Here is a 12,943-nt window from a genome sequence, read left to right on the forward strand (position 1 = left end):
CATTTTCTACCAAGGCTAACATTGTAAGAAAACACAATTTTTGTTAGTAACATTGAACAAACACAAAACACCTGGAATCAGTTGCATTATGAAATGCATCAACATTAAATATGAAAAATCTGAACCTGTAGCAGCAGAAGGTTCTTGAGTTCGGACAGTAACAGAGGAAGACTCAGTGTCTTCAGCTTTTTCTTCCTGCAAACTGGCATCAGTACTGAGTGCTGTGCTTTGTGATGTTTTTCCAGGTGATTCTTGTTCACTGAAACTTTGGTCAGGTTCAACTGCAATTTCTAACTGGGCTACAATGAGAAAAAACATTTCCACTGATAAAATGCACACAAAATCATACTGTAGGACACTGTGGGGGGTGTTCATGACATTACAGTGGAGAAAAATACCAGCCCGTTCTCGGACTGCTTGCTCTTGGATTCTGTCCTGGTCAGAGCAGCCAGGACCAGCTTATTATTGTGTGGGTGTGACCAAAGCTGTGTATTCTACACCCTCTATTCACTTCCCAAGAACTGTTAACAATGGACCATTTGCAGCAGCTGCCCAGGGCACACCTGACCCCTCAGGATGTGAGCTGGGTGTTCGAGACCCCTGTGAGAGAGGGTTTTCACAGCAATGACTCAGCTGTGGTAACTCCCCTCCAGGGAGGCATCGGCACCTCCACACCACTTGAGGGGTCATGTCTGCTCATGGGCCATCAAAGATCCAAAAAAATATCCCCTGACTCACAGAGTCAGATCACCCATTGTGAAACTCCCCACCCTGGGGGACGTACTGGGCATTCCCACCTGAATCTCAGCATAGATAATCTTGGGGTCTGGGACGTCTGGTACCACTCATGGGATCCAGAGAAGGACCAGAACCTCAGCAGGACTGTGACTGCCACTCTCTACCGGACTGTGACCATCATCCTCACCAACAGGTTTCCCCTCCTTTTACTCTGGACTCGGAAACCACATGGGGCTCAGAACAGGGGTATACTTTTGGGTTTGTAGGTTTCTCTTTGTATCATTGCATTTATTGTAATTTTTATTAAATTGTAACTCTGACTTATCATCTCGTTTGAGCTGAGTTCACATTTCTCCTGCCACTTCAAACTAGCACAGATTCACACACAATTTTTACAACACAGCTACTTGTAGCAACCCTCTAAATTTACACCTGCTTAGAGCACACAGGCTGTTTATAGCCCCAAATACCTCCCAAACCAAAACCAAACAACAGGAAAACAAACAAAACACAAACACACACAAAACCAAGCCAATTAACCAACCAAAAAACACCCCAACCCCAACAAAACAAACCAACCAAAACAAAAAACCCTCAAAAAAGCAAAACAAAAAACCTCCCCACAACCCCCCCCCCCCCAAAAAAAACACCCCCACAACTGAACCAAACTATTTCTTTGGATATTTTTCAACCTATGGAACTCCCCTTTTTCAAGGTCAGTTATCAGTTAAGCTCCACTGGAAAAGCTTCTGCCACCCAAGGGAAATGCCAGTGTTACTGACGGAAGGGGAAGCAAAAGCAAAAGGTAATCAGGGCAGCAGAGAGACAGAAACTTTCCATGAGTTTTCCCTACACCGCTGATGCAATCAGGTTTTAACTGCAGATACAGAGCCCGCAGGTTAAGCAAGTGAAAATACACACTACTTCACCACACGAATGCAGAGCACACCAGGAAGCCACTTACCCTTCTCAGATTCATTTTGGTTAGATACTGCATCTTTCCAAGGCTGAATTTCTGCAGTAGTTGTGACAAGATCAGTCTTTAAAATCTCATGGCTAATACTGGACGACAGCCTTGACGATCGTCTCCTGATCTGGTCTCTCTCAGCATGATCTGAAGAGTTCTTCAATTTTTCCTGAGCTGGAACAGACATATATATTTACTGGTACCAGTTATAGGATTACTAAATAGCCCCAAGCAAATTTCAAGTTCTCCCCTCCCTGTGACAGTTTCAAAGTGTGTTTAAGGACTGAGGTCAACAGCAAAAGCTAAAAAGCCTGGGTGATTAAGCCTCTGTAAAAGCTACAATTTTAACAGCTATAAATAAGCATAAAAATACAGTGAAAGATAATCATGTAGAGCTCTCAACTTTTTTCTTCTAGTAACAGACCTGAAGTACGATCAGCATCTGGTACAGCACCTGCTCCACAGACATAAGTAATACCAGGAGTCAGGTGAGAATTCACACACAGAACTCAGACCCATTGTACACACACTGCGGTTTCAAGACTCTGTGGTCCTAAGGAAGGGAAAGAGCTTTCTTTAGATCCTCACCTCCTTGCTCATGGTACTACTACAGAGAATGTCATTTTCTTTCCCCATCAACACATTCAAGCTCTTCAGCCTCAACATACAGCACACCAAGATACAGCTATTTGGCTGCAGTGACACAAATATTTATGTAGTATTGAAGTGCCTTTGCCAAGCAATGTGGCAGATCCTCCATCTACTAACGAAGGAGTTTCTACAACTTTTAAGGGTTTTATAACCTATATATTAGAGGTGATATAATCACTGCCTCCCCTACATCTATGACCTTCTGCATCAAGGCTCCCACCTAATGCTTCCTTTATCCAAACCCAGCTTCCAAGATTTAGGAGGGAATTCCAGCATGGTGATGCTGCAGATGACTGGCCAATGTAAGAAAAACAGGTGCTGAATTTCAGTCAGTGCATCTATCACAGTTCAAGGTTAGTATTACAGACTTTTCCCCCTCCCCACTCCTTAAGCCTGACAAATTTTATATACATAAATAGTGTGAGAGTTGTATACCAGGAAACACTCACACAAGTTCTTTTCAATCCTGGGCCGCTTCGAGGGAACATCCCCTCCTTTCGGTATTTTCCGACGCCGCAACTCCAACGTGATGGGCTGCAGCGTCTGAGAACTTGGCTCTGCTCGGACAGAGAAGGAAAACTGACTGGAGGCAAAGCTGTGGAACAGCAACACAAATTCCACAGCCTCACAACCTAAACTACTGGACTTGCATAAATACAGCCTCACCTGGTTTTCTGAAGCCCACAGCCCAGCATTTAATCCTACTGCAAGCAAGCTTTACCACACATGGAGGTCACTTGCCTAACCCCAATCCCTGACCAAACCACTGAGGCTCCACACCTGACCAGGATGCTCTCAGCTGTCCCAAACAAAGATGAGCCTCAGATTTTTAAAAAGTTTCTAGAGATGCAGTAGGCTGTGAAAGAGCAAGATACGTAGAAGAATTTCCCACAGAAAATGGCCATGTGAGTGATCCAGACTGTATGGACTGTGAGACTGAAGCAGCTACCAGCAAAGAATAAACAAAGGCACAGCTGCTGCTGAGTGGTAAAGAAGAAATCACTCCCCACAAGTTCACACAGCAACTCTTGGAAGTTACTCACAGGACTCCTGAGATTCACCTGGGAACCATTAGGATGTTTTATCAAAACACTGGACTTGTGAGATATGGAATAGAACCAATAAGAAATGGTGCTTTATGGTTTGAGAATTACTATAACAAATTAGCACGTAGCTTTGACCCTTTATAAACAGCTTGCAGTGTATCAATAAAGGGCATTCTACCTAAAACCATAATGGTTCATTGTGTGAGGTCCTTTGATCCTTCACATCTACTGCTTTAAAGACATTTCTCATTTCTTTGGGAAAGTTTAGAAGTGTTCTGATCCATGGCCTTAACATTCAAGCTTAGCTACGTACCTGTTGGAGGTGTTATTGGTGGTCTGCCACGCTTTCGTTTAGGTTCTTTTGTGTTTTCCTGTGGACTCTTTACATTGTCATTCTCAGGCTTCTTCTCAATTTGTGTATCTACTGAATATTCCATATCATTCTCTGATATATTCTCTTTATCTTCTTTTCCATTCTTAGATATATTCTTTTCTGAGACCTTGCTTTTTTCCAAGATGACTACAAATTTTCCCTCTTTTTCAGGTTGTTTAACTCGTTTCTCAGTCTTTAATGTCTTTTCATCTTCGTCTTTCTTTGCATTACCTGCTGCTTTCCTCTGCTCTTTAAATTTCTCCCGGTTTTCAGGAGATGACGGAATTTCATTACCTCTTTCCTTAGGCTTGGCATCACCCACAATATTCTAGCATAAAGAGAATGACGTAAGAAAATCAACTTATTGCAGTCTGAAAGACACCCCTCTGCTTTGTATTGAGCAGACCTGCATCCTTCGCCAATTTTTCCAAGGATATAAGTACATGCTCTATTGCAACTCCCAGGTTAAAACTCAGAGGCACATGAGCTCGTGAACCATCTACAGGACAGTGCAACAGTACAGTGCACAAACAGCAAAGTGCAACACATCCATTCTTCACAGCTCAGTGGCAGAAAGATGTGCTGTTCTTCAGTTCTCAGGTGCAGGTTGGGTCACTCACTTGTGTAGTACTACTTAAAGTCTGCTCGGGACACTGCAGAAGGAACGGGAGTCGGAGCACAGAGAAGGGCAAACAGCTCCACCAGTGGGACTGCTTTCCTTTCACAGAAGAGTCTCACTCCAAACAGACCTGCAGTCAGCTTGTACTTACCACTGCTGCTGAAACTGCTAGGCAGAGTCATGTAAAGCAACTGCAACCATCAGGAACCATGTGACGTTAGAACTGACATGTTTAAACTTAAACCCAACATTGTCAACTTTTTCCATAATTTGTGTTCAGCAGGAGAGGACATGAAAATCCTTACGAGTCCCTGGCCAGCATGGACTGATGCAATATCCAATTGGCACCTCATTTCCTTGCAGCTCTTCTTGGAGAAGACTAGACCAGGAAGAACACTCTGCACCAGCAGCTCACTGGTCCTTCATGTCCTTCCCCTTTTGTGATCACGCATCACACCTACACCCCTGCGAAGGGGGAGGATGGCAGATGCTGATTTTAGTTGTTTTGCCCTTCCCATGATCCTGCTACAGGCTGCCCCAGACAAACAAAACCTTCTAGCTTTGCACCTGGATTACTAATTTTTATTTGGTCATGTGCCACCACTGCCTTTAGTTCAACTAACTTTTCTCTTCCTGTTGCCTAATACCTTGAGGCACTAAGGAGCAACCACACTCCTTGCCAGACATAGGTCTGCAGGGCACAAGAAGCTTCAACTTGGGACCAGGATCAGAGGACAGCAAAGGCTAAATACTTCGATAACTCTTTGGGGAAACAAAGTGAAACAGTTGGTTTGAGCTATAAAAAACTCTGAGAACAGCTGACTCACCATGTCCTTGTACTGCACTACATCTGCTTCTTCCCATCCCAATCTTCCTGGCTATACGTGGCTTATATGAACTGATACCTTTTAAGGTATTTTCAGATCATAACCCTCTGACATAATATTGATGCAGTAAAATGGTGAACATGCAAACTCTGCTTCACCCTCTGTATTATTTCAACCATACTTGGTACAGATGTGATTAAAAAAACCCCCACCGTTTAAAGTGTGAAATCAAATTGCTGTGTATTTCATGAAAACACTTGGGCAAATGAGATAAAGTTTTTCACCTTTTTAGGTGCCTGAGCATCCCCTTTACCAGACATGATAAAAATCTGTCTTCTCTAAATTCCTTAAGTGCCACAGGTATGGGTGAAGCTTCAGTGGAAACTCAGCATTATAAAAAAAAGCAACAACAACCCCATCCCCCCAAAAAACACAACCCCCCCAGAAACAACAACAAAAAACCCCCAACAACCCACAACTCAAAACACAACCCTCAGGCACTATGTTGCAGCTCACAGGTTCTGCTGCTCACAGAACCACTTGACTTGAACAAAGCATGTGCTACTGGAACACTCACAAGCCATCTCAGTCAAAATATTCTTAAGAAGCTGAACCATGACCACAGTATGTGTGAGTCACCTCTTGATGTTCCTGATCCCTTCAGAGCTGCGTGTCTTTGCACAGGCACATTCACTGGGGCAAGGCATGGGTATTGTACCATCCCTGCCTAACACAGCCTGTCACACCCTCTGCACAGGGACACAGCAACTCTCACCAATGGCATCACGAACACTTCTGTGGCTCCCTTCAGGAATCAGGAGCCTTTTTTTGCCTTAATAACTACTAAGATAGGAGCCATGTGTGCCTTCATGGCCCAGGTCTCTTTCTGAAGAGCAGAACAAGAGCCTGCCCTCCATGTCCAACATGCTGCTACATTACTGCTGTTCCTGAATCCACACCGCAGGCAGCTCCCATTCCTATCTGAATCTTGAGCTCTCCAGGGGCTCAAGTCTTTCTCTAAACTACTTCTGGTTCTATAAACAAAGCTCACCAGGAAACACTCACTTTATGTTGAAGGACAGAAAAAATGTCCTTGGGCTAAGAGAAACCTTCTCAGCCAGTGGTTAAATGGAGAAAAAAAACAACCCTTCAGCTCCTTTCAAAAACTTTCCAATGCTATGCAGAAACATGAAACTCCCTAAAGGAGAGACAAAATATTTTGGTTTTCTTATGCAGAATATTTCTTCAGATTGTTCAGCTTCACGTATTTAATGCTAAATATGGTAGAAATATTTCTTATGGCAATGAGGATTCTGCAGGTAGTTCTCTCTTGAGTATCAGTCAACATTCAAGCAGGCAAACAATGACCCTCTAAAAGCTACTGAGGGCACTTTGTGGCAAATCTGAAATAGTTTTCCCTCCCAGTCTGGCAGATACAGAAATCTGGCACTGTCCAAGGAATGGCACAGCTCTTCATACCAGTGACAGATTTCACTTGCATCACTTATAATTCACTACTGGAATTTGTATTTAACACTTGTGCTGGGGACACAGATTTGATTTCTTGGCTCAAACTTGTTTCAGAAAACTAAAAGCAGAGGGCATGACAAAAACCCACAGGCTACAGGTGAGGAAAGATCTAAAACTTTTAAACTCTCCCTGTGATGAAAATCATTCTCAAGCAGGTACTTAGGAAGTAACAAAGTTACTCAACACTAGAACTTATCAGCCTTTCCTACAGAGTGTTCACACATGAAAACAAATGTACAAAGCAGTGTTTCTTCCTTCTCAGCACAATCAGGACAAATTTATTTTGATTTTTTTAATATAATGGCTTACTACTACTTTCTATCATGAGCTGATTCCACCACTCACCTGAGCAGGTGAAGAGTTGGTAGAACAGCCAAACCACAGAAGCATAACAAGGAATAGTGAAAAAAGCTTATCTTCTCAAAGTTGTGAGGTGAAAGATTATTAGCCATGTTCCTTAATAGTCTCAAGACAATCAAGTAGTTACTTTGGGAAAGAACAGTGCCTGCCCCCTCCATAGTTTTCATCTCTTTATTTTTAGGGCATACATAAACTAATCTCAAACAGGTGAAACAACCACAGTGTTTCAATGAAGTACCACTTGCTTTAGTATGTACATTCTGAATTTTCCAACAATTTTTAGAAATCTGTTTTACTCATATGCCTATGACTTCTTTAATTCAAGAGGTGCACTTAGAGAACCTGAACCTGAGAGCTTCGCAAATCACACCACAAAGATTCACAAGACCTTTTCATTTTAAGGGACTTCACTTCAGACATACTGTTATTTTAGCAATAAGGGTGTTTCATTCATTTCATGGTTTACAATTCATCAAGTCCAGCCACCTGAACTGTTCATTTTAGAATGCACTAGCAGCACAAACACAGTACCTACCTGGTCTTTGGAAAAAGCTTTGACATGAATGTTCTTGACCGTCTGAACTACACCATCATAAAATTTCACAGTGTACGTACCTAAAATTGGAAAATAAGGCACACGAAAGTTCAAAGATCAGAAGTTATTTAACAGGGCATTCATAGAATCATAGAATTGATTGGCTTGGAAAAGACCTCTGAGATCATCAAGTCCAACCCTTGGTCCAACTCCCGTCCCTTTACCAGATCATGGCACTCAGTGCCACGGCCAATCTCAGTTTAAAAACCTCCAGGGATGGGGAATCCACCCCCTCTCTGGGCAGCCCATTCCAATGTCTGATTACTCTCTCTGGAAAGAATTTTTTCCTGATCTCCAACTTCAATTTCCCCTGGCAGAGCTTGAGCCCATCATGCCCCCTTGTCCTATTGCTGAGTGCCTGGGAGAAGAGACCAACCCCCACCTTAACATTCCTTAACAGCTCCAATACTCCAGCTGAATACTCAGCTCTAGATAAAAGCTGCCTTACCCATGTTGTTAGAACCCTCAACAGCAGAGCTCCTGTCACAGGCAGTTACCCAAAATAATTCTGGTCAGAATAAAAGTGCCTGTCTGATCTTAGAGTTGCTCCTTAGGTGCCTTTTACTCACAAAATTCCAAAATATTCTTGGTGGAATATTCTGATACATAATTACACAGCCTTTTTCTCCTTGATCTTCCAACACAGTCAAACTAAAGCAAGCCCAGCACCAGAACAAGTCCTCCATTCCACAACCCCTCTGATTTTCAAAGGGTTTTTGCAGCTCTGACACAGTTTTATTGCAGTTACACGCATCTCTTGACAAGAAACTTAAGAAACAATTTTTCCCAAGTATTTATGTAAAGCAATTCCTGATTGGATATCCCAGCAGAAAGGTTTTATGTCATGAACAGGGTAAGAGGCTGAAAAAGTTGTCAGAAGACAAACATATAACTGAAAATCCTACTTTCCACAGTTATCTTCTGTCTGCTGTACTATCTTTCCACCTAAGCAAAGAGGTTCCAACACAACCAGAAATACATCACTAACAACCATGACAAAAGCAGAAGGAAGTCCTTACCATCTTTGTTAACAGCAGTGACCTTGGCTGGGTAGAAGCGACAGTCGGACCAGCAGGCCAACACCTGGTCGTTGACATGGAAGCCCTGCAAGACAGGAGCGGAGTGTCCCCACCTGAGCACGACTGACATACACAACTTCAGTAAAACACTACCAGACTGAGCAGAAACTGCACATTAAACTGCTACACACTCAAGTGCCTTGTCACTTCTACTTACTGCACAACCTTCTTCCTCATGCAATCCTTCTTTTCTTAACTGTATCTTCTCTAAGGGACGTAAATAGGGGCTGTCCCAACAAAACCATTCATCGTATCTGTGGTTCCAGCGCTTGAAGTGGATAAGTACTTTTCCCTCTTCATAATCAATTTCCTCAATGTGAGCTGGATACCTGGTCAAAGGTAAATTAAATATTTTAATTAAGAATAAGGTAAGTTGTGTCAGACACTTTATACAAATAGAGCTTGGTTTAGCTTCTCAAATCTTATTAGTAATTTCACGTATCACTTGTATAAGCAATAATGACACTACAAAATGACTAAGAAAAGCACAGAACAAATCCCAAAACTCAACAGCAAAGGCAAATGTTGGCTGCAGCAAAAGGAGACAACCAAGGAATTCTTAGTCTGCAGTGGAAACTAGAGATCCAGAAGTCAGAGAAACCTCCCCTCTACCTAGAAATTTCACATCTTACAAAACTGATTGCTTTAGCTCACTCTAATCAAGAATTACACCTGGGGGTTGTTGAGGGCTTTCTTACAGAAAATGGTCATGTGAGTGATCCAGACTGCATGGACTCTGAGATTGAAGCAGCTACCAGCAAAGAATAAACAAAGGCACAGCTGCTGCTGAGTGGTAAAGAAGAAATCACTCCCCACGAGTTCACACAGCAACTCCCCAGACTTTCACACAGCAACTCTTGGAAGTTTCTCACAGGACTCTTGAGATGCACCTGGGAACTGTTAGGATGTTTTACCAAAACACGGGACTTGTGAGATATGGAATAGAACCAATAATAAATGGTGCTTTATGGTGTGATAATTAATATAGCCAATTAGCACGTAGCTTTGACCCTTTATAAACAGCTTGCAGTGTATCAATAAATGGCATTCTACCTGAAGCCACAATGGCTCATCACGTGATGTCCTTTGTTTCTCCTCTTTATTTACTTTAGGGGGTCAATACACTCACTTCTCCAAGATATCCATCAACAGGAATCTTCCCAGTGCAACAGTAAAAGGCCAGCAGGCACACTAATACTACCCTAAGTTTTAGATTCTCAAAGTTAAACTTCACCTGCAAAGCCCTGGGATTTTAAATATCAATGTCGCAGTATATTAGAAGTAGAGGAGTCTGAGATTAGTCAAATTCAAATGTTTCTGATCAAGAAGAACTTGTAAACTCTGTATTTCTTTAAATTGCATTGGTAATTTTTAACTTCAGTATGTCTTTTAGAATTACAGCATATTTCACTAGAACTGAAGTACTATCCCAAGTACCAGTGTCTTCCTCTCCACGATAATAACACCAGGAGAAAATTTCCACTTGTTGATGTCTTCAGTATCTGGAAGGAAGGGCAAGGCCTCATTGAATTCTGTAACAAAGGCCTGAAGGCAACTCCCAAATCCACGAGTTTATCTGGTAAACCACACTTAAGAGACAGAACAAGTGGCAGAAAGAAGGGGCATCTCAAAAGGATCAAGCCTGATGCTAACAACAAAACCCAGACATGGCAAAATGCAGACGTAAATGCAACCCAGGCTACTACTCCAGAACCCCACCTACACATGGGAAAGGCAAAGCTTCCTACAACTGCAAACTCCAGCAGATGTGAGATATGTCCAGTCATGGTTTGTTCAGAAAGAGCTACAAACAGGCCATGCCTGAGACTTACACCACAACCACAGACTAAGGCCCCACAACACTCAGTGCCAAATGCCTCAAGCCATGCCATTGGTCCATCCCAGTGTACTGCCAAACACAGGCACTGTGCAGGAGGGGGAAGTCAAATGGATGACACTCATGGCAGGAATATCTCTTAACTCATTACCAGCTTCCTGGATAAAAGCAACTTCCTTCATGTGACAGTCAAATTCTTTTCATACTTAGGTAACCTCAAGCACTGCTCTTCACAACGTCATGAGGGGGCAATAGTCAAAATCACAACACAGTTCTATTAAACACGGATTACTTTTGAATACCATTAAGTACAGGTAATGACAAAAATCACTATGCCATTCCCTACAATCCGAGTGCAGCAAAAACAGGGAGGGTATCTCAGATCCTCCCAGTAAGAGCAGACAGAAGGGTGCTCTGGCCACTGGGGCTACAGCAGGCCTAGGCCTTGTCTGGGTTCCCAGAGATGAAGTGGGACAGAGTTCTGATTCATATGACGCTGACAATGCTGTCCATGCAGAAACCACCTCTGGGAAACACCATCCACCTTCTCCCACTGGTGAGAGACGAGCCTCAGCAACAAGAGTCAGCTGACTCTGTGACGCAAGAGTGTTCCCTGCTTCATACACAGTCAGAGGAGAACTTTTTCCACCAGAACAATCATCCCAGAACCAGTGCCACCTGCACCACCCCCCCTCATCTTCCAAAGGCTCCCCGAGGGGAGTCAAAACCATCAGGAGAAACATACCTGACAATGAGACCAAATTTCAGGCTGGCTGAGTCAGTGTGGTGGAAGGAGAGCTCCCAGCCAGTTCCTGGAGAACATGCTGCAAAGCCTCAACAAATCTTCTCTTTCTGGACCAATGGACATCACCACACACACATCAGTGCTCTCGACTGGAACAGTAAACCTACCAGAAACTGTGCCAGATCTGTTCATGAGCCCCGACAGCCCCTCCCCAGTACCACATTCCCTTCAGGTGACAGTGCTGGCAGCTTCAAAACAAAGCAGAAAGGTTCACATTCACAGGCTCTCAGCAGCCCTGAGCCCCACACCATAACATGCAAGCCTCCTCCATTCCACACCTGAACCCCCTCACGGCACTGAGCAAGACACCACGTCAGGAGGCACAAGTGTACACTCATCTATACAGGAGAGCACCAGCGTATCCACACACAGCCTCCAAAACGCCTGTGAACATGCCAAGGGGTGGAGGAAACCTAAAAGAAATTCAGGCTTGTTCATAACAAACCCCATACTTCAGGAGGATACACAGAGTGAAAGGCCAATAGCTGAAGCCTGGCTGAGGCCTGAAAGAGAGAGCACAACTGTGAGGTGTCTAGGGCAGCCCAACACACCCTTCCCCAAACCACAAAGGAAGCACTCAGCTGACTCAATGGGTATTCAACACAGCTAACTCACCCTGGGATTGATTTGAATATTTATCTAAAACACTGTGAAAAACAAGTTGAAATCAGAGACAACTTCTTGCAATATACTAGGAGGGCAAAACAAATAGTTTTCCAGTTCAATTTGAAAGGAATGATGAGCTCATGCCTTACAAGGCCTTATGAACTGGCTAAACAGTAAAGGAAAACCTTTTAAGATGCCCAAACTGCTGGCATTAGTTTTCTAAGAACCCAAGTGACAATCAAAAGCTCAAAGAGGAAACTCTCAATACATCACAGCTAGCAATGACTGGCAACTTCAGACTACGGCTGTCACAGCACAGCAAACAATCTGAAAATGGGTTTATGGCAGACACAAATCCAAACTATTCTCTTCTGGGATGAGGTAAATATCTGCAAATTCCCTGGAGTAGTCTGTCTTCCTTCTCCTTTCCTACCTACTGAAACAGAATTGCTTTAAACTTCCATTCCCTTGGAGCTAGGAAGGGACAACCTCAGTGCATTTCAAAGCAACACAGAGAGCAAAGGAAGGAGAACCAGTACTGTGAAGGACAACAGCTGTGGGGGTTCATCTTTTTAGTTAGTGAGACCAATATCTGACAGCACAAACAATTAAACTCATGGGACTGACAATCTAAACCTTAACAGGGTAGCACCAGACTCTCACAACACTAATCTGTTTTTCAACACTCATGAGCCCTAACCAGAGTGAAAAGTCTCTTTCTATTCATTTTACTCAGATAACAGATGCCATTAATTTGCCTACTACAGGTATTCCAGTGCAGTTGCCTTCTTTTCAGTGAGAGAGGATGCAGCGAGCCAGCACCAGAGTTTAGATGATCCCATGCAAAAGGTTTCAGGAAGTCACTCCAGCCAGGACAGCATGTCCATGCCCGTCCCTACAGCAGCCCCCT

General features: G+C 43.3%; 1 protein-coding gene across 7 annotated transcripts in view; it reads right to left on the bottom strand.

Moving 5' to 3' along the window:
* PHF20 (PHD finger protein 20) overlaps positions 1-12,943 on the bottom strand; it is a 65,564-nt gene that overhangs the window by 38,335 nt on the left and 14,286 nt on the right. For all 7 annotated transcript variants that reach the window (XM_071573217.1, XM_071573215.1, XM_071573220.1 and 4 more), the window contains 7 exons: positions 8,943-9,114; positions 8,726-8,810; positions 7,647-7,726; positions 3,716-4,103; positions 2,806-2,913; positions 1,703-1,879; positions 126-299 (listed from right to left, as the gene is read on the bottom strand). In XM_071573217.1, the coding sequence (XP_071429318.1) occupies positions 126-299; positions 1,703-1,879; positions 2,806-2,913; positions 3,716-4,103; positions 7,647-7,726; positions 8,726-8,810; positions 8,943-9,114 (1,184 nt within the window). The remainder of the gene's footprint in view (positions 1-125; positions 300-1,702; positions 1,880-2,805; positions 2,914-3,715; positions 4,104-7,646; positions 7,727-8,725; positions 8,811-8,942; positions 9,115-12,943) is intronic.

Source organism: Pithys albifrons, chromosome 18 (genome assembly GCF_047495875.1).
Source record: "Pithys albifrons albifrons isolate INPA30051 chromosome 18, PitAlb_v1, whole genome shotgun sequence".
NCBI classification, from domain to species: Eukaryota; Metazoa; Chordata; class Aves; order Passeriformes; family Thamnophilidae; genus Pithys; species Pithys albifrons.